General features: G+C 45.6%; 1 protein-coding gene across 2 annotated transcripts in view; it reads left to right on the forward strand.

The window, feature by feature from the left end:
* OCRL (OCRL inositol polyphosphate-5-phosphatase) overlaps positions 1-21,503 on the forward strand; it is a 65,735-nt gene extending 44,232 nt beyond the window's left edge. Inside the window, exons 15-24 of one of the 2 annotated variants that reach the window (XM_083160329.1) lie at positions 4,621-4,756; positions 6,059-6,169; positions 6,566-6,731; positions 8,414-8,649; positions 12,557-12,580; positions 15,138-15,257; positions 15,444-15,528; positions 16,070-16,197; positions 16,738-16,849; positions 17,161-21,503. In XM_083160329.1, coding sequence (XP_083016455.1) covers positions 4,621-4,756; positions 6,059-6,169; positions 6,566-6,731; positions 8,414-8,649; positions 12,557-12,580; positions 15,138-15,257; positions 15,444-15,528; positions 16,070-16,197; positions 16,738-16,849; positions 17,161-17,285 — 1,243 coding nt within the window. In that variant the 3' untranslated portion in view covers positions 17,286-21,503. The remainder of the gene's footprint in view (positions 1-4,620; positions 4,757-6,058; positions 6,170-6,565; positions 6,732-8,413; positions 8,650-12,556; positions 12,581-15,137; positions 15,258-15,443; positions 15,529-16,069; positions 16,198-16,737; positions 16,850-17,160) is intronic. The other variant, XM_083160330.1, reaches the window with a different exon arrangement.
* The last annotated feature ends 363 nt before the right edge of the window (positions 21,504-21,866 follow it).

Here is a 21,866-nt window from a genome sequence, read left to right on the forward strand (position 1 = left end):
AGGAAGCCATGCAGAGCTGAGGCGGTGTGTGTGCTGCTGTGTGTGCTCATACTGCTATCAGGAAGCCATGCAGAGCTGAGGCGGTGTGTGTGCTGCTGTGTGTGCTCATATTGCTATCAGGAAGCCATGCAGAGCTGAGGCGGTGTGTATGCTGCTGTGTGTGCTCATACTGCTATCAGGAAGCCATGCAGAGCTGAGGCGGTGTGTAGGCTGCTGTGTGTGCTCATACTGCTATCAGGAAGCCATGCAGAGCTGAGGCGGTGTGTATGCTGCTGTGTGTGCTCATACTGCTATCAGGAAGCCATGCAGAGCTGAGGCGGTGTGTATGCTGCTGTGTGTGCTCATACTGCTGTCAGGAAGCCATGCAGAGCTGAGGCGGTGTGTGTGTGCTGCTGTGTGTGCTCATACTGCTATCAGGAAGCCATGCAGAGCTGAGGCGGTGTGTAGGCTGCTGTGTGTGCTCATACTGCTATCAGGAAGCCATGCAGAGCTGAGGCGGTGTGTAGGCTGCTGTGTGTGCTCATACTGCTGTCAGGAAGCCATGCAGAGCTGAGGCGGTGTGTGTGTGCTGCTGTGTGTGCTCATACTGCTGTCAGGAAGCCATGCTGAGTTTATGCTGCTGTGTGTGGAAAGATCCCGAGGCTAGGAACGCTGAGTTCTCCATACTGCACTTTACAGCCACCATTGTAGGATATGAACGCTCAGCAATACTACATAGTGCAAAACCAAAGCTATGTAGTGTTTTATTCAGACGCACCAGGGGCCTGAATCATGTCTGTCGTAAAGCAAAAACACCACTGAGCAAAACCATGCTGCGCTGCAGGGGGCAGATGTATCATGTGCACAGAGTTAAATTTAGGTGGGGGGTGTTCAAAATCAAATTAAATTGCAGTGTAAAATTAAAGCGGTCTTAAATGTGTGGGATACATGGTAAAGCAGCCAGTATTTACCCTGCACAGAAAACAATAGAAATGGCAATATGGTTTGTCCCAGACATAAAGTTACTTGTATCAGACTCATTGTGTAACTCAGTGATTTTCAACCTTTTTCAAATCGCGGCACACCAAACAAGATTTTAAAATTGCCAGGGCACACTATAAGACCCCCATAGGAAAAAACAGATTGGCCCTCATAGGGAAAAAAACAATGCCATTGGTCCCAATATGAAAAAATCAATCACACTGGTCCCCACAGTTAACAAAAATAATATAATAGTGGTAGTGGCTGTGTGGGCATCTCTAGATCTGGGGGCACACTTGAGAACAGCTCAAGGCACACTAGTGTACCATGGCACAGTGGTTGAAAAACACTGGTGTAACTTGATGGCCGCCTACAAATAATGCGCTTTCTACCTAAACTGCACTATGATGATCTTCTCAGTGATATCATTAACACTGAGAAACTTGCCAGGTGCTATAATCCTAGTGCCAGTGATCAGACCGGTCTCTTTACTTTATGTCCATAACAAATATATACGTTAAAGCTTCACTTTGGCTTATAAACGGAGACCTTATAATCAGGTATTATATTGTAGCTTTAAGGATAGGTTTAAATATATTACAACATAACTATGTTTAACACCGGTCCCAATATTTTCTCTGGAAATTGTCAGCCTATATTATAAAAGACCAACACTGCTCCTCACCTCTATGAGGGGAATTCAAGTGTTTTGCGCGCAGGCAACCACTAGATGGTGCCCGACAGAACAAGTCAAGCGGTCAGCCCTGACCTTACTGTTGTTATCTCAGTTACCAGAGCAGTCAGATCCTAGATGTAATATAGAATGCTTTATACAGTATATCTATGATCATTGACTGGTTATTTGCAAATAAGGATGCTTTATCCCTATAGATTGTAAGCTTGCAGCAGGGCCCTCCTACCTCTATGTCGGTTTGTTTGTACCCAGTTTGATTAATCACTGTTGTTTCCAATTGAATCTGCTGCGCTATATAAGATGCTGTAACGAAATCTGCTGCGCTATATAAGATGCTGTAACGGAATCTGCTGCGCTATATAAGACACTGTAACGGAATCTGCTGTGCTATATAAGACACTGTAACGGAATCTGCTGCGCTATATAAGACACTGTAACGGAATCTGCTGCGCTATATAAGACGCTGTAACGGAATCTGCTGCGCTATATAAGACGCTGTAACGGAATCTGCTGCGCTATATAAGACACTGTAACGGAATCTGCTGCGCTATATAAGACACTGTAACGGAATCTGCTGTGCTATATAAGACACTGTAACGGGATCTGCTGCGCTATATAAGACACTGTAACGGAATCTGCTGCGCTATATAAGACAGTGTACCGGAATCTGCTGCGCTATATAAGACACTGTAACGGAATCTGCTGCGCTATATAAGACACTGTAACGGAATCTGCTGCGCTATATAAGACACTGTAACGGAATCTGCTGCGCTATATAAGACGCTGTAACGGAATCTGCTGCGCTATATAAGACAATGTAACGGAATCTGCTGCGCTATATAAGACGCTGTAACGGAATCTGCTGCGCTATATAAGACGCTGTAACGGAATCTGCTGCGCTATATAAGACAATGTAACGGAATCTGCTGCGCTATATAAGACGCTGTAACGGAATCTGCTGCGCTATATAAGACGCTGTAACGGAATCTGCTGCGCTATATAAGACGCTGTAACGGAATCTGCTGCGCTATATAAGACAATGTAATGGAATCTGCTGCACTATATAAGACACTGTAACGGAATCTGCTGCGCTATATAAGACACTGTAACGGAATCTGCTGCGCTATGTAAGACACTGTACCAGAATCTGCTGCGCTGTATAAGACACTGTAACGGAATCTGCTGCGCTATATAAGACACTGTAACGGAATCTGCTGCGCTATATAAGACGCTGTAACGGAATCTGCTGCGCTATATAAGACGCTGTAACGGAATCTGCTGCGCTATATAAGACGCTGTAACGGAATCTGCTGCGCTATATAAGACGCTGTAACGGAATCTGCTGCGCTATATAAGACAATGTAATGGAATCTGCTGCGCTATATAAGACACTGTAACGGAATCTGCTGCGCTATATAAGACACTGTAACGGAATCTGCTGCGCTATATAAGACACTGTAACGGAATCTGCTGCGCTATATAAGACACTTAAATAAATAATGCAATAGTCATCCATATAAAGCGTTAGATTAAGGCAGGGGTGGGGAACCTCCGGCCCGCGGGCCATAGACAGGCTGAGTGGCTCACCCGCCTGGCGGCTTGGCCGGGAGTCGAGTACGGGGGAGTTCTCGTGAGATGACTCTTAATCTGCAGCAGCTGGACGTTGGGAGTGCTATTCTGCGGCAGCCGTCGGAGCGTGTGACTGCTGCTGCAGTACAATTTGTAAGTGGATTTTTTATATATATGTCCCCCATAGCATTTTCCCCCATTACATACGGCCCTTGGCCCCAAAAAGGTTCCCCACCCCTGGATTAAGGGGTAAATTTACTAGTGTGAGTTTTTAGAAATGAGATGTTGCCCCTAGCAACCAATCAGATTCTAATTAATTGTGTAGCACCTTCTAGAGAGTAATTAGAATCTAATTGGTTGCTAGGGGCAACAACTTTCCCTTCTAAAACTTGCACTTTAGTAACCCCCATTCAGGATCGGATTACACTGTTTATAGTGACACCTACTGGCTACACAATGTATTTTATTTATACATGTATCCGTAATTATTTTGTTGTTATAAAAAGCACCGTACACCCTTTATAAAGTATATATAGGTCCTTCGGTCCCGGCCCAGTGGAGCTCACTATCTATATACAGTATATCCAAGTAGAGGCACACTAGGGTTAATGTTTTTTTTTTTTTTTCCTGCCATTTAACATACCAGTGTATTTCTGGAGTTTGAGAAACCCCACACACGTACAGTGAGGACATACAAACTCCACACTGACGGGCGCTAGATGTATTTAATCCAGGTGATGGGGCCCCCAGTGCAGCACCGCTAACCATTTGTGGCTCCATGCTGAAGGTTTCTTTATGCCGGTCTCAGTCTCTCTCCCGTTCTCCTGTCACACAGTGATACAGAGAGGAGACTGACGGAAAAGCTTCCCATACAGTGTGTGCACAGAGGTTACCACGTGTTTGGACCATGTTACAGTGCCCTGCCCCAGTGGGATAAAGCAAAGCATACAGTGGCTTAGGGTCTCATTCTGGTTGGCTCGGTAAGCAGCAAGGATCCCGACTTACCGAGCGTCTGCGATGCGGCCCCTCAAAATATAAGTCGCCCCCTCCCTGCCACCGATTCCCCTCGGTAATATGTGAGGAGATGTGGACACATCCCCTTGCATGCCTCCGCTGCAGGAGAAATCTTTTGATGGTCGCCACCGCCGTCCGCCCCTGGCTCACCCCGATCCTTGCGTAAGGCTTGAATTCAAGTTGCCGCAAAGGGAAGCTTGACATGCGCATAATAGACCATGCGCAGTCCCACAAACATCGGGACGGGCCTGAATCACCCCCTTAGTCTCAGTCACCGCACTGACCAGTGCAACAAATCCTACTCCATCTGCTAATTCTTATTCTTTTCTTGCTTATTTAGTAATAGCAAAGTGTCTACAGATGTTTCTCTTCTGTCCACCCAGTGGGAAGTGTCGGGTGCCGGCCTGGTGTGACCGTGTACTTTGGAGGGGAACCAATATAAAGCAACTGAAATACCGCAGCCACATGGAGCTTAAAACCAGCGACCACAAGCCCGTCAGCTCGCTGTTCAGCATCGGGGTAACCTTCCTGTGCATTCACCTTGCTTCTATTTATGCTTGTGTCCACCTTCCAACCCTGTCGACCTTCAGTGGTCAAGCCAATGCATGTCGACTTAAATAGGGCCGACTGAATGAACCCCCCACCCCCCAGTACAGACGAGGGATAATTATTTTTTTTCAAGTAAATGAATGCTCTCGTCTCCTTCAACAAATGCTGATATACAGGTAAATAGCTTACCTGGCAGATGACCGAAAAAAGCAAGCTTACTGCCCGATTCTGGTTCACCTGCAAAAGCAAATTCTCTCTCTAATGGACAAAACCATGTGCACTGCAGGTGGGGCAGATGTAACATGTGCAGAAAAGTTAGATTTGGGTGGGGTGTGTACTTCAAAGTGAGATCTATATTGCAGTGTAATAATAAAGCAGCCAGTATTTACCCTACACAGAAACAATAACTCACCCAAATCTAACTCTGTGCATATGTTACATCTATCGCTTTTAGTATTAATTGTGTACATTCTCATAAAAACTACATTTTTTAAATGGTGCAACAAGCATATAGATTATTATTTATTTATTTGTTACCCCTGGTGACGTCACTAGACAGTGGTGCAGCAGACATTCCTCTCCCTCTTACTTCGGACAATCTTCACAGATCAGAGTCCTCTATACATAGGTCTTGTTTGACTCAGCAACTTAAACAGGAAACAGACATATGGTGCAATTGTATTTTGTCAAACAAATATTTATTGTGTTGCACTCACAATAAAACAAGTAATAATACCCTCGGGTGACCTTAATACACTAGATATTTCTAAACACTTTTTTTTATTTTATTGAGAATTCACACAACTCATTTTGAAAGTGATGCAAAGGCATCTGGGTGACTTTGAGCTGAAAGTCGCTCAAAACAGCAGTGTGTGTGGCCCGGCAGTGAGCGCTGCTGCGCGCTCCCGCAACATCACCGGGAAAGACGTTCACCTGCTGGTTATACCAGCAGATGAGCAGCTTTCAGGGCGGTTTTGCATAGCACTCTGCTATGCAATGCCGTCCTCTGTCAGCGCCGGGCAGGGGGAAAGCCGCTCAGTGTGTATGCACTGAGCGGCTTTTCCCGCAGCGATGAACGATATCATCGCTGTCCATACTTGCTGGCCATAGTCGCCCAGTGTGTATGGACCATTAGACGTAGCGATCTTCATAATTATCAATCTATGTATTTCTAATAAGGTGCGTTTAAAGTGTCACACAGTGATCTTCACCTTGCAGATTTATCTATCTATCTATCTAATTTCCTACGTAACCAGACTGTTGCCTTCCCAGGTGAAAGTAGTGGTGGAGCGCAGGTACAGAAAAGCCTTTGAAGACATTGTGAGGATGATGGACAGAATGGAGAATGATTTCCTTCCTTCCTTAAACCTCAGCAGGAGAGATGTGAGTTTCAGACTGATTCATTCTACAAATGCAGAGATTGTAATGATGCGTTAAGTGTATTATATTTGCTGGTGTTCCTACACCTGCTGTCACAGTACTGTACTCATAGTGACAAGTCATTTATATAAGAGTGTTTTACTAGACAATCGTAACCCTTCCACAGCAGGTTCCCACAGCATAGTAATAGCTGGTTAAGGAAGACTGTAAGCTGTGAGAAGTAGGGCCCTCTGTCCTAGTCCTATGTATTTTGTATATTTTGGTCACCCTCTTTGTTGCTACATTTAGTAATGTTGGGTGGATTATGAAGAAGCACCTGATAAAGTACTGTGTAACGGTAACGTCTCTCCCATATGTATCATTGCCCTGATCACCGCTGCATTCTGTCTTGCGCCACAGTTCAAGTTTGAGCGGGTGAGATTCCGTCAGCTACATAAAGAGAAATTTGTCATTCAGAACGATGGACAGGTCCCGTGTCACTTCTCCTTCATTCCCAAGCTGAATGACACGCAGTACTGCAAGACCTGGCTGCGCGCTGAGCCGTGCGAAGGATTCCTGGAGCCAAGTACGTGTCCTGTGAACGGTTTATTGTTCTGGTTATAGAAGGTTGGGTGCTGTACAGAATCACACTAACCTCACTGGCAGCTGCATGATTTATCTTCTATGCAGCATGTCTGACCTCCGACTTAATGCGCACGGGACCACGCATCTGGTCGGTTTGGATGTCAAACAAATGCAATTTGGCCCAATTTTATCCAATTTCTCAGCCCGATCCGTCGGAATCGGGTAAAAATTGCACAAGTGTATGGGGGCCTTTTGAGTGCTTTTCAATTGGTTCATATCAATGCAGTTCTATTAATGGGGACCATTGGATTGTGTTCTCTTGTAAGCGTAATGATTTTATCTAAGAGATTTTCTGGTTATAAATCATTGAGGCTAATTGCAAGCAGCAGCTTTCTACTCAAACATGCAGTAAGGTGCCTGGGTGCTTCCCCACCATACTGCCTGTGTGACACCAGCTTGGAGTACACTGCCTGTTATGGGTTCCTCAGCCATATATATACATGGGTGCAGAAAGTGTGAGTGTTATTAGCTAGAGTTACGTTGGGGGGAATTCAATTGAGGGTGAACGGATTCGCCTGGACGAATATGCCTGGCAGGGTCTGCGTTTTGCAGCAGCGAAATCTACTTTAAGTGTTCTCTACCCCATTGTATAACAGGCACTTTTGAGAGAATTAGGTGCAAATTGTCTTGGCGAGGAGTGCGAGTCGGGCATTTAATAGATGCAGCAATGGCAATTCACATCCTATATCCTCAATTGAGTTCCCCTCTGGTGTCCCTATCTTGTTTTAAGTGTTACATTACTTCTCTCCTGCACAGCTAATTAGTAAGACCCCAGTACTTCGGGATGCAGTCAAAATACTGCCAACCATTGATCAACGGTCAAAATACCGACATTTAAAATCCAGACAAGGTAAAAATGCCGACATATAGAATGTAGACAGGTGAAAGTCAACATGACTTTCGTTCGACAGGTCGCATGGTCGACATGGGTGTTTTCACTGGTTTTTTTTGACCGACAGGCGGTATTTCATGCCCTACCATCCACTAGGGCGAGGTGGGAGAATAAAATAGTGTGCCGAGCGCAGCGAGTTGACTTCCAACTGTGTCCATGTCGACTGTTTCGGCACATGTCGGGTCCAAAAATAGTGAAAAAACCCATGTCGACCAAAAGTCATGTTGACTTTTTCACCTCTCTACATTCTATATGTCTGCATTTTGACCATGTCGGGACTTTGACCATGTCGGGATTTTAAATGTTGGAATTTCATACTGAATCCAGTACTTCGTGTCTGCTGCTTCCTCAGCCGTCTGAGGGGCACAACCTAGTCATCATCAGGTTTACCATTTCAGTGTATGTATAGGTGGGTGTACAGCTTTAGAATATCCCTAAAGTGTATTCAAATTGTTTCTTTTTCAACATTGCTGGGAACACACTGCTATCTTGAGGTGCATAAATGTTTTTGTAATAAACTCTACATCCAACCGAAACTAATCAGCCAATAGTATCTCCATTAAATGAAACAGTTAAAAATAACACCATTAAAACTAGTAGAACGCTTTCTGATGCCCGCTTCCGTTAAGGCACCCCAACATAACTCTGTCCCTGTACATGGTGTCAAGGGGAAAAACTTATTTAGCAAAAACGTTGACTCTTCATGCCTGGTACTTTTCTTCCCCTCCCAGACGAATGTGTGGAGATCAGCCTGGATGTGTACGTCAGTAAGGACTCCGTTACCCTGCTCAACTCCGGCCAGGACAGCATTGAAGATATATTAGTTCTGCACCTGGACCGTGGCAAGGACTACTTCCTAACCATCAGTGGGAGCTACCTGGCTAGTTCTTTTGGCACCTCGCTGGAAGCCTTGTGCCGAATGAAGAGGCCAATCCGGGAAATCCCCGTTACCAAACTCATTGACCTGGTGAGAATTGTGGGCCGCTTACGGTAAAGGGTCGGACAGATTAAACAACCCCCCCTTCCTTACATATGAGCTTAGTAAATTATGTGAAACCAATTAAACTATCCCATTACTTTAGTAATAAGCTAGATCTGCATAACTAAACTGGTTTAATATCAGAAATTTGGGTACTTGAGTACTAGCACGGCGCCCATCGCAGACCATAAGCATACGATGGTATGTGATGCGATGGCATGCGATGTTATACAATTTTAAATTGTATACCATCGCATTGTATGATACAATGGTATGCGATTTAAAATTGTATAAGCACCCTAATGGATTTTTCAATGTTAAAAGTGCCCCCTATAAGATAATTAACCGTGATGGTTGCTTAGTATGTTAAAAGCACCCCCAACGGCAACACGAAGCGTGGCGAGCCCGCGAGGGGCGGCGGTACGCATCCTCCGACCTTTTCATACCCCCACTATACACGCCGGCGTGGAGTTGATTTTATATAGTGTGTCGAGCGCAGCAAGCCACCGAGCCCGAAGCGTGGCGAGCACCGCGAGGGGACGCGTATTACTTTACATGTATTGCGCGTGCGCTCGCCACGCTTCGGTCTCGGTGGCTCGTTATGCTTGCCACACTATATAAAATCAACTCCACGCCGACGTGGATAGTGGGGTATGAAAAGGTCGGAGGACGCGTACCGCCGCCCCTCGCGGGCTCGCTGCGCCCGCCACGCTTCGGGTTGGCGTTGATAGTGGGGGTGCATTTAACATTGTAAGCCCCCATTAGGGTGCTTATACAATTAAAAATCAGGTACTTGTTTCCTAGAACGGCCACAATCGTGAGTGATCGTGGCTCTTAATTAAGGGACACGATCCTCACGATGTGGCCGATTTTTTACAATTTTTTTCCCTTTGAATGACAGAAATCGGGTCAATCGGTCGGTCGCGACCAATTAAAATCGGCCGCGATGCGACCGACCGATTCACCCGATTTTTCCATAGACTTCAATGTTAAAAAATCTTTTAACATTGAAATCGGGAGGATCGCGTCGGTCTTGTGCCATTATAATGGCACAAGATTAGATGGACTTCATTAAGTCCATCTCACATAGGGAAAAATGATAAAAAAGGTGAAATGGGCCAATATGACCCATTTCACATTTTTTATGTGCCCGCCATGACCCCACGATAGACGTCAACCCGAAGCGTGGCGAGCGCAGCGAGCCCGCGAGGGGCGGCGGTACGCGTCCTCCGACCTTTTCATTCCCCTACTATCCACGTCGGCGTGGAGTTGAGAATATATAGTGTGGCGAGCGCAGCGAGCCACCGAGCCCGAAGCGTGGCGAGCGCAGCGAGCCCCGCGAGGGGACGCGTATACCTGTGAAGTTATACGCGTCCCCTCGCGGGGCTCGCTGCGCTCGCCACGCTTCGGGCTCGGTGGCTCGCTGCGCTCGCCACACTATATATTCTCAACTCCACGCCGACGTGGATAGTAGGGGAATGAAAAGGTCGGAGGACGCGTACCGCCGCCCCTCGCGGGCTCGCTGCGCTCGCCACGCTTCGGGTTGACGTCTATCGTGGGGTCTAGCCCACTTAGTAACATTTGGGGGGGCAATTGAAACAAATCTGGTGAAAAAAAAAAAAAAATCGGGTGAAAAATCGGTCGGTCGGATCGGTCGCATCGTATGCGACCAAATCGCATGCGATGCGATCGATCCGATTTTTTATCTTACGACCACAACGATCTAAATCGTTGTGGCCGTGCTAGGAAACAAGTACCAAAAATCATATAGAAGGGCTTATACAATTTAAAATCGCATCGGGTGTATGGCATGCGATGCGATTATATATCATACGACTTAATATCGTGGGCGCCGTGATAAGTACCGAAATTTGTTTTTAAGACATTCTCAAATTGTAGTTTGTACTGTGTCCTATACCAGGCATTACGTCACGAGTTGGCATTGTACACATTGTACTGTAGATTATGTCTCTGTCCCATGCTCCCACATCTAAATCTCTGCACGTGTTACATTTGCCCCATATGCAGTGCAGCATGTTTATGGCCAAATTGTGTGCTTTTTTTTTTTGCTTTTGCAAAGCTGAATTGGGCCGTATATAATGCTTTGGGTATTTATATAGCAGAACAAGATATGTTGCTGGCAGATCTGTGTCCCGTTATTCAGCATTTTGGATGTAGAGAACATGGTGATATGCGGTCATTGTCTGACATTATTGCTGTCAGCGCTAGATTTGCGCCAGCAGTGTCGGCCGTTATAGCGTCAGTCCGCAACCATTTATATGTAAAATGTAATCATTTATGAACATCTCAGCTGTACCGGAGAAAGTCTACTCTCCTCTGTATGGTACAGAAAGTCTGCAGAGGTCACTCCCAAAGGTTTTATTATTAATCCCACCCCCTTATTACAGTGTATGTTGTATGGGGGTACGTACACATGACTGGCGTCGGAATACCAATGCTGGCAAATCCCATAGGAGGGAATCCCGACTGCCCTGATAAGTATGCTTACCCTCCCCCTGCAAGATACAGTTGACAGGCCATGGGTCGACACATCTTAAGTTGATGTGGTCAAAAAGTCAGCACATACAATAGGTCGATATGGGAAAGGTAGACATGAGTTTTCACATTCACAATTTCAACCTTTCATGTGTTGACCGATAGTGTTCAACCTATTGACTGTGGACCTCCTTACTGTCGATCCAATGACCCATACCCCCTCTGCCCACCCAACCTACCCTGCCATTAGCCTACCCACCGCCTCATCTTCCCTACCCATAGCCTAACCTGAAGTTTCCCCCGCTAGTGCTTAAATGTAACCCCTCCCAATATCCCAGCATACCGTTACCTACCCCAGTTACTCACCATTCAGCATCCTGGCAGTCCGGATTACGGCATCGCAATTGCTGTTGGATTCCGGTGTCGACCTCTCTGCGCTAGTCTGGAACGCCGGCATCGGTATATCGAATGCCGGGATCCTGACCATTGTATGTCTCCTTGGTTGAAGCTGGGCATTTTCCAGGTGCTGCTGAAATAACCATTCTGAATATGATGACAAATGTTCACATTAATATATCCTCCTGTACATTATCAAAATGAATTCTGCCCCTTTGTGTCAGCTCTGTAATTGCCTGGCCATTTTCTTCTTAATCGTAAATAATCTTATACAATTTTCAGATCATTTTATAGAGTTGAAGTTGAGTAAAATGTAAGGCTGGGTACACACTAGATTATATGTTGTCTGATCTGGGGGATTGGACCAAGATATGGGCCATGTCATCTACTCTGTACCTGCGATGTCGCTGACAATGCCCGCTTCGCCAGTGACATCCTGCAGGGTCTATGGGTGACATCGCTAGCAAGGGCTATGCCGCAGTATGCAGCATTGCTGCCGCCGGCGCTCTGTCACTGTCAGCATCAGCAAGTGTCTACACCACCAGGTAGTGTCTGCCAAGATGTCACTATTGCCTTATAGTGTGTACACACGGTCCGATTTCCTTTCAGATGTTGACGATATAGTCAATATCGGATCGGAATCAGATGCAGATCGCAAGGGTTTTAACCCTTGCGATCCCGATGCGCGTTCACGTATCGGAAGCCAGAAAGTCTTGGCTGCCTTGTCTATATAGTGCAGATCTGCACTATATAGTCAAGATTGGATGAAAATCGGATGTGCTGATCGGATCGTGGATAGGATCTTAAGGCACATCTGACCGTGTGTACACACCATTAGTCAAACAAAGTTCTGCAAATTGTTACAGAACAGCTACATTTGTTGAACTGTCCATTAACCTTAGGTAGAGATGAGGGAACTGCTTGGTCTTCTGCTCTCTGTCTGCTAACATCTCATTCATCTGTTTTTTTCCCCTTTCCTCCCCTGCATCCGCTCTGCTCCTAGGGAGAAGACAGCTTCTCAGAGAAGGTAACCCAGCCTGCAGACTTGGGATCAGTCTCTCCCGTTGCAGCATTGGGATAATGTTCTCTATCGCCCGGCTGCCATAATTCCTTCTTGGCTAATTCAGTATCTCTCAATGCTGCTTGTCTACATTTCATAAGCCGCTTTGACTGAAGTGACCGCATTATTGTATGTAACATACACAACTGTGTATCAGTCTGGGAAAACAATACGCCCTTCGTCTCTGTATTAATGGCTAAGAAGTCTCTAACATGGAAGATAAAAAGTGTTCACTCTAACACCCTGCATTCTGTATGTCAGAACAGTTCATTTTCCTTACCTGGGGTGTCGGTCTCTGCTGTTACGCTTCTAGCACAGTGTAGTCTGTATTTCAGCTAATATATAGACTAGACTGTGCTAGAAACACAGCAGAGAGCGACACCCTGGGGGGGGGTGTTGGACCTGAGGAGAGAACTTGGGGGGGGGGGGGGGTTTGGGGATTACACAGGTTTTAAAAGATGCAGGGTGCTAGAATGATTGCTATAGGAGGCTGCAAACTCTTCTGTCAGTATAATTCCGACCATGTACTGCTTTTTATATGGCGGTGACATCTTTCAGGAAAGGAATGGGACGTTAAAGTCCTTCAGTCAAAGGCAGTTAAATGTACTGCGTGTAATGCCAATGATGTAAAATACTGATAGAAAACATGTCTGACGCACCGAAAAGGGGGATTACACAATCATCTGGATTTTGCATTCAAATCTAAAAGCAGCAAGCTGTAAACTGATTGGCGCTTTAATTTTGACAGCATACCCTCCGTAACATTCTGTTCCATAAACCCCAGAGTAACAGAAGGGTATTCAGCCATCCCTGTCACTGCACGACACACCAGTGCCCTTCAGCGATTCACTTGGTGCGTGTTGCTTGTATTTTATGTCACTGCTGCATTAAGAAAAGCTTTTTCTGTTGTATTTTAATGTTATTTTTGTAAGCTCCGATACGTTCATATAAAAGTTGTTTTGTGTCATATTAAAGTATATGTGCAAAGGGCTTAGGGGACGGGATGCACAAAGCACCTGGTGTGCAGTAGAAGGCGAGTGAGACGTGATTATTGGTATTCACCCGTGTGCCGATCTGTATCGGTCTCTGCAGCGGTGCTGGCGCTGTCCGTACGCCAGGTCTGCTAAGGGTCCTTATTCGTGCACACTGGTGTCAGCCCTGTGCCAGAGGCACAATACCTAACTATGCACGCTTACAACTTGTGTACACATGTGCAAGGCTACGCTCCACAATGCATCTGCCCTCTAGTGAGTGCTTGCTGCCATCTGGCATTAAAGTCCCGGTGAATTACCGGCATAAGACGTGATTTGAACCACGTGTGGGGGGCTGTCTGCATACTCCAAATCTAGGTGATACTGGTCTTATATAAACGGATGGAACAGCAAAATCCACGCTAGTCATGTGATGCCCCCGGCTCGCTGCCATGAGACTTGTATGCCAGCACTGGTGCTTTTACCGTATGCTTTGTCTGTATCTAACATACTAGGGCTATGTAGCAGTGGTGGGTTATGTTTCTCTTACTCTGTTGTTCTGTCTCTAGCTTGGCGCTTGATAGTGGACTATGACTTTTCGGATGTAGTTGGGTGTACGAGATTCACCTTGGAAATTAAAGATGGGTGGACGTAGATCCACCCATCTGTAACAAGCCATTTTGACTCTCGAGGGGCAATTAAATTAGTACATATGTGTCCCTCTTTGCTGCAGTGTGTATGCACGGGCGCACACACCATGGTAATGCTAGGCTGCGCACATTTCTACCCTCAGTTTTACTATACTATGCTTATGGTTCATGAGGTGTGAACATATGCACCCCCCCCCCCCCCCCCCCCCAAAACAAAAAAAAAGATGGTAAAGGTCTCCTCTATAGCTTGGCCGCGACCTGCCATCCGGTACTGCCAGAAACATGGCTGCCACTTCATCACATCCCTGAGACCAGCGCCACATGCAGGTTTGTGCGCTGCTGGACAGTGTTGACTGTTCTGTGGTACCAGAGCACGGATTGATCAGTCCCTGAATATTTATATCAGGCTTCTTTGGATACATCGCCCATAATTCAGGGCAGCTTTAATTACCTCTCAACATTTTTTAGCAACTCTCCATTTAACTTCTTGTCAATCACATTTGTATAAGTAAAAACACACACGTACAGAACAGATGAATCCTCGGTTATCTTTGCCGCAATGCGGTCCCAAGCGTCACGGCCACAAAGTTCCGTGGTCGGGTGCGAATAATTGCATCCAATGCTTTTGCTACAGACCGCAAGTGCGACTGTGCACGTGTCCATCCGCAGGCGAGCTAATAAAAACTAGTCGCATCCTCGTAATCAGATATCTAAATTCTTCTAGACTCCCTTTCGGTGTAACTGAGGTTTGCGAATCTATTTCCAATACATACAGTTTGTGCTTTATTACCTGTGTTGATGTGATTGTTCTATGGCTGATATCGTCCTCTCCACCATGTTAATGTTATCGCAGAAGCTCCACGTTGTCCTCACTACAGGTTTTTCGGTTGATTTCTTCCCCAGGAGAAAGCGGTTATGCAGATGTTGCCGGAAGATGTTGACGGGACCAATGACAAACCTCTGAAGATCCCTAAAGAGATCTGGTTGTTAGTGGATCACCTGTATAAGAACGCCTGCCACCAGGTCTGTGCGTGGTCACGCTCTGTTCATGTCTTGTTTCACAACACGTTATTCACGTTTAAATTGTGACTGTACACTGAGCACATGGGCACGTAACACACTGACCTCTGTCACATATATGGCAGTGTGCAGTACATCTGTCTGACCGCCTATACTGCATCTTGTAAAAGTGTTTGACCTCTCTTACAGGAGGATCTTTTCCAAACACCTGGGAAGCAGGAAGAGCTGCAGCAGATCATTGACTGCTTAGACACCAGCATTCCGGACACCATCCGTATCCTTCGTTCTACTGGCTGCGCTGAGCTTTAACGCAGCAATGACAATACACTAGCACCCTGATTGGTTATCTAAGCGCGTAAGCAGAAGATAATGTGTTACAGCATTTAGGGAATTAAAGGTGCATATTGTAAGTGTTTCCCAGGCCCAGTCTCTTGTCATTTCTTGGGCTCAAACTAGAACATTATAAGAAAGAGGTTTGAGAGTTGACTACATTTTATGCATCCTGAAAAATATACTTTACTCTTCTTAGTTCTGTTTAAGGTTGAATCTCCCTTCCCATTACAAAGTTTTTATTACATGATATTGGACTGCCCCCTACCCATATCCTGCCAGTGACAAAAGGTAAGAGGCCAGTTTTATAGTCGTTAATGGGCGCGGATGTGTGTGAAATAGCCAAGCCTAGCGCATTACGTGCGACCCTTCATAGTTGCCAGGGTATCAGTGTTTAAGCTTCTGAAGCCACCATTATTATTATTATATACAAACCGCTTGCCTTATACCGGACCGTTACACATTTCCCTAACGCCCTCCCCCAGCTGGCAGTAACCATTCTGTGGCGGAAGCATTACTGATCTTCCTGGAAGCACTGCCTGAGCCAGTCATCTGCTACGAGTTGTACCAGCGGTGCATCGACTGCTCGCACGACACGCGGCTCTGCCGGCAGGTTTGTATCCCAGCCACCACAAAGCTTCTGTTGCTGCTCTTGTTACGGAGAGATGACCATTACTATTAGGGTTATGCAGATGTGATACATGACCCTGAGGAGGGTAGGGGAGAGTAGTAGTGTTAATTAAAATTGGGTTTTGAATTGGACAAGGGTGGCCTCCCTAATATGACATTATACCCCCCCTCTCCCTCTGGTCATTGGTATGACTTCCTCTAGAATACTGGGCCATATCCCGAGATATATATATGAATACATTAGAGACGGTGCAAAGAAGGGCAACTAAATGGTGCCTGTCCTATGGAACTTACCCGGAAAGATGCAAAGGGGGTGAGGAGCAGCGTTAGCCTTTTCTTCTATACAATATCTCACAACTTAAATATTTCAACGGTTACAGCTTTTCCCAGCCAATGTTCCGCTTGCGCTAGGTTGCCGAGGAAACGGTTCACTTGTTGCAGTTATGTGAGTCTGTTATGTGCCCCCACCCCCCCCTATTGCCCGTGTGCATGGAATAGCTGTGTGTGTTCTCTCTATATCCAGGTGATTTCCCAGCTTCCGCGATGTCACCGGAACGTGTTCCGCTATCTGATGGCGTTTCTGCGAGAGCTGCTGAAGTACACGAGCGACAACAACCTGAGCGCCAGTCTGATTGGTAAGGACTGCCCAAATTATGATGTACCCATTACTGGCCCCAAGTTACCCCCAAGAGCCCTGTCCTCATGCTTAGTACAAGGCGGACAGGGAAAATGTTATTTTCTCCTGGTGTCTCCGGTTCCTTTATGTAATCATTACCAATGTGTGTATTAGCAGCTGACAAACCCCAGCTGTCCTAAAACTACAAGTCCCAGCATGCTCTGCCAGGGCATGCTGGGACGTATAGATTCACATCAGCAAGTTGCTTTCCATCACTGCATTTGTCTGGGTTTTATTCCCATTTAATAAGTATATTTTGTTTGTACACAGCGACGGTTTTCACCAGTCTCCTCCTCCGTCCGCCACCAAATCTCGTGGGGAAACAGACTGCGAGCGAAAGGCAGCGGGGGAGCACCTTTATCCTGGGGTTCCTGCTGGCGGGGGACGAGGAATGAGGACGGTAACAGTAACGCGTGCTGCACAAGACTGAGCTCTGTATAAGGGTGTGACCTGTCTGCTGCAGAGAGGACGAGTTGGAAGAAGACGCTCATGGTACCGTTTCCTGCTTGCGCCGTAGGAGCAGCCGCCACACAAGGACCTCTCCATGGGAAACTTTAACTGTAAACGGGGGCACGGCCTTCTCCGGTCCATGGGGGAAAAAAGGGGCGCCTCTTTCTATACCTTGAACATTATGGTCCTCGCCCTTTGTTCGCCCTTAACACTGGTGCCATAGTCTTGTTCATTTTGTGTGCGACCCAGTTCTATTTAAGTGCCCTTTGCTCCATTCTGCAGACATTTGAAGTCACTCTGTGACCCGACGCGTTTCATTGATTCTGCGTTTGTTTCTGGTTTGGAGACCTGATGAAGACTATATATAATTGTTGGATGTCTGTTCACATTGTACACACAGTCCTTCCCTTTCAGCTGTACGGGTGGACACGTCCACTTAGAACACTAGCAATCTTCTCAACGCCCCTTCCATGCTCCGTGCGCGTTAGGACAGCCTTTGTTGTGGAAGCGGGATGCAGAATCACTGTCAGCCGGTCTCGATTGGATGTACTGTAACTATTGGACCCCAGCAATGATGTGATTGCCCCATACGTCATAATGTGCTGCTTATACCATGGGACTAGAATATAGTTAAATACATTTCACTTTTATCATTATGGGCAACATTAACTCCAGTAATGTCTAATTTGTCTGTACTGCTGATTTATGTACAAAAAATCTATTATTTGTGGCATCTTATTTCTTTTATCTCTGAAAAAAAATCGGGCGGTGTTAAAAACACTACAAGACCTTACTTCTAAAGCTACATGGGAGAATACAGTATATATACAGTGTATCAAATGGATGTTGTATGGTTATATTTTATTTTATTTGTATCCTTTTCCAGTGGATCTGCAAACTACTCTCAGTGGGAGAAGCCTCGTAGTGGGCTAAACTGGCTTTTCCTACGATGCAGTCTGTCCTTGCGCTCGAATTCAGTGACCTCACTGAGGCACCAAAGTGCCTCATACCTCAGTGATGGCAGCCGTTTCTAGTGAGCTGGTTAACCTTATTTATCAGGTGTTTTCGGTTCAGCATACTATAGGTCTGCTTCCCACTGTGTGTTGGCAAAATCTCACATAACTTCTAGTAACGAGTCATTCTGGCTAATTTGGTGGAAGCAGAATGCGTTGTCACTGTAGCGAAGGAATGGTGCTTGTAGCAGTACTTTTGCCGGTCACACGCCTGATGCTTTTTAAAGGTGTTTTATTTAGGTTATTTATTTTTGTAGGTTAAAGAATTAAAAAAAAAAAACATTTCAACGCGTTTCTCCGTAATTTCATATGGAATGAGAAATGCAAATAATGTTATTTAATACTTCCAATTGAAAAATTTGCTTACGCTTTAAGGGAAATTTGCATCCAACTTATGTGCTTGTTACTAATCAATAAAGGGCAGAGCCGGGTATATACCCTGCAGCCATATTCCGCTATCCTTTTACCTGCAGATGCCTAGATATGGTCACTGTTTAAATGTATATTATGATGTTTACTGGCTGATCTTCATTATAGTTAATCTCACGTCCGCAAAGTTAATGTGTATGTACAACGGTGGGCCCCAGCCCGGATAGATCCCTTACTTGTTACTGGGATTTTTCATTTCCCATTAATCATGCTACCCGGATGATTGCAGAGGGTTCAGTTACTTGTACGCAACCACGCGTTTTATGACTAACTGGTGCGATGACGTATCAATCCTTCTAAAGAAGACAAGTATAGGCGCTGCCCAAATCAACCAATGGGCTTCTGGCACATTCTGGAACGTTATAATTAGCCGACAAGTGTAGGTGCTGCCCAAATCAACCAATGGGCTTCTAGCACATTGTGTAACGTTATAATTAGCCAACAAGTGTAGGTGCTGCCCAAATCAACCAATGGGCTTCTAGCACATTATGTAACGTTATAATTAGAATCTGGTTGCTATGAGCAATACTTACTACTTTCTTCAGAAGGTTTGAAATCTCTTCCCCATGGTCTCTATAAGGATAAGATGATAGGAGATTGGGATTAGGGCACACCAAGCATTAATGCCCAGGAACTGAGCTTTGGGTAAGGGAACGCTGCTCGTCCCATAAGACCATATGGGTTCCAGTGCAATACGCCATATGCAGCAGTGACTGTCCGGCCAGCTGCATCATTAGTACTATCCTGATCGGAACTCATGATGTCCTATTGCACTCCCTGCCATTGCCACCAAGTACACCCCCAGCCCTACCAGTGGAGATGGCTTCCGCAGAGTCAGACAGTAGTAATGGCAGGAATTTCAGCCATGGTACATTTAAGAGATGGTGATTGGTTGGTACTGTACTTTGCCTCTCTCCATTGTATTTCTTTCCAAGTGTTTATAAATGTTCCCCCTGTATATGGTGACCCTGTGGAATGGAGCAATTTTCTATGATGGTCCGTATATAGGCTACGCTAAGTAGGTATGGGACAGCCATGTTTTTGTGGTCTAACCAATATTCCACAAAGCACAACAATTGTCCTAATGCTCAAGTATACAATTTACACAATGATACATGTGCCATACACATGGAGAATGTCAGAGCTACCTGTATCCATAGATTATTAGTACTGTGTCGGTTCTGGCAGTGAGTGACACAGGCTGCTTTCAGTCTTCATCTCTATACGTTAGTTACAGTGTCACCCGCCTAAATAATCACAATGGGAAACTTAAGTCCTGCGTTCTCTTGCAGAGATTTGCGAAGCCTCAGTAATGCAGAACCCGAATACCCATATTAGTTATGTTATAGGGGTGGGAAGCCTTCCTATTGAGTTACTAAAATAACTTCATATATAAACCTCTTCCAAATGGAACCTTTTTCCTCCGTCTGATCTTTGGAAAGCTGTATCTAACCGTATCTGGTTTGTGAACTTCTCCGTCGTCAGGGTGGAAGGCAAACAAGCACTCCACATACAGATGTGTCTTCCACTGATATAGGAGGAGAAACACAGCTGGGGAGGTGGGGGATAGGCGTTATAGTCCATTTACATAGTCTACATCAATGGTTCCCAACCCTGGTCCTCAAATACCCCCAACAGTGCATATTTTCCAGGTCTCCACACAGAATCACAGGCAAAATAATTAGCTCCACCTGTGGATCTTTTAAAATGTGACTGAATAATGAGTGCACCTGCTGGGTGACTTGGAAAACGTACACTGTTGGGGGTACTTGAGGACCAGGGTTGGGAACCATTGTCATAGTCTATGTACGTTTCCCCTCCTCTCAAGGTACTGCTACATGTGGAATGTTCCTTTTAAAGCTAGCCAAACCAAAGGCTGTAGAAAGCATGGCTATCAAGGCAGTACACTTAAACGGGGATGTTTTTGGCTTTCTGTGTTATTGGTATAGAGCAGTATATAGTATATCTTGAAGACCCTTATGTCACACAGCAGATATCTCTTCCTCCATTCAGTTAACCCTGGGGTAGCCAACCCTAGTCCTCGAGAGCTACCAACAGTGCATGTTTTGCAGGTCTCCCCACAGAATCACAAGTGAGCTAATTAGCTCCATCTGTGTATCTGTTAAAATGTGTCAGTGATTAATGAGTGCAGCTGTGCAGCAGCTAGGTTATCTGGAAAATGTGAACTGTTGGTAGCTTTCGAGGGCTAGGGTTGGCTACCACTGAGTTAACCTGACTGTGGTTGCCATGGTTATAGACAAATGTTACTTAGTGTTAGTACAACTACCAGGTTTTTTTGTCACCGTGTGTTACGGAATACGGGCACCTACAGTACAAACAGCTGCAGCGTCACAGTAATAGCCTCTCTGAGTTGTATCCTAAGTGTTCTATTACTCCTATGTGGGGCTTATCTCATGTCACCCTTGGCGTCCTGTACTCCGTGTCGGTGTGATGTTATTAGCACGTGTTTGGTACTACGTTTCCAACGCTGCGTAGGGCGATTTGTACTGTTTCTATATGTGAGGTTTCCCTGCATCACCCTGGACACGAGGTTCCCCAGTACCTGATATTTATGCCTGTCTCCTCCACTGTACAGGCTAGTGGAACTTTGTGTATCTTTTGGTCACCAATTTATTTTTATATGTAGTTAATTTATTTGGTACATAAAATGTATGGACAAAATGAATAGTCTTGTGTAACGAATAAAGTACTTTTATGTCATTGCTGTAGGTAATTTATTCCTTAGGGCATTGCGTGGCGCTTCACTTGGAATGTTGCCTGTGTGTGTGTGTGTCTAAACTTGATAAGTAGCATACAGCCGGCAATTTGTGTATGTGGGCTGTGTGTACTGTGAGCCTTACCCAACTGATGTGTCCATACCACCTGCAGGATGTCTGCTGAGCCTTACCCAACCAATGTACCCATACCACCTACAGGATGTCCTGTCAGCCTTACCCAACTGATGTATCCATACCACCTGCAGTATGTCCCCTGAGCCTTACCACACTGATGTAACCATACCACCTACAGAGTGTACTATAAGCCTTACCCAACCGATGTATCCATACCACCTACAGGGTGTCC

The sequence above is a fragment of the Crinia signifera genome, chromosome 9 (assembly GCF_055691185.1).
Source record: "Crinia signifera chromosome 9, ASM5569118v1, whole genome shotgun sequence".
NCBI lineage: Eukaryota > Metazoa > Chordata > Amphibia > Anura > Myobatrachidae > Crinia > Crinia signifera.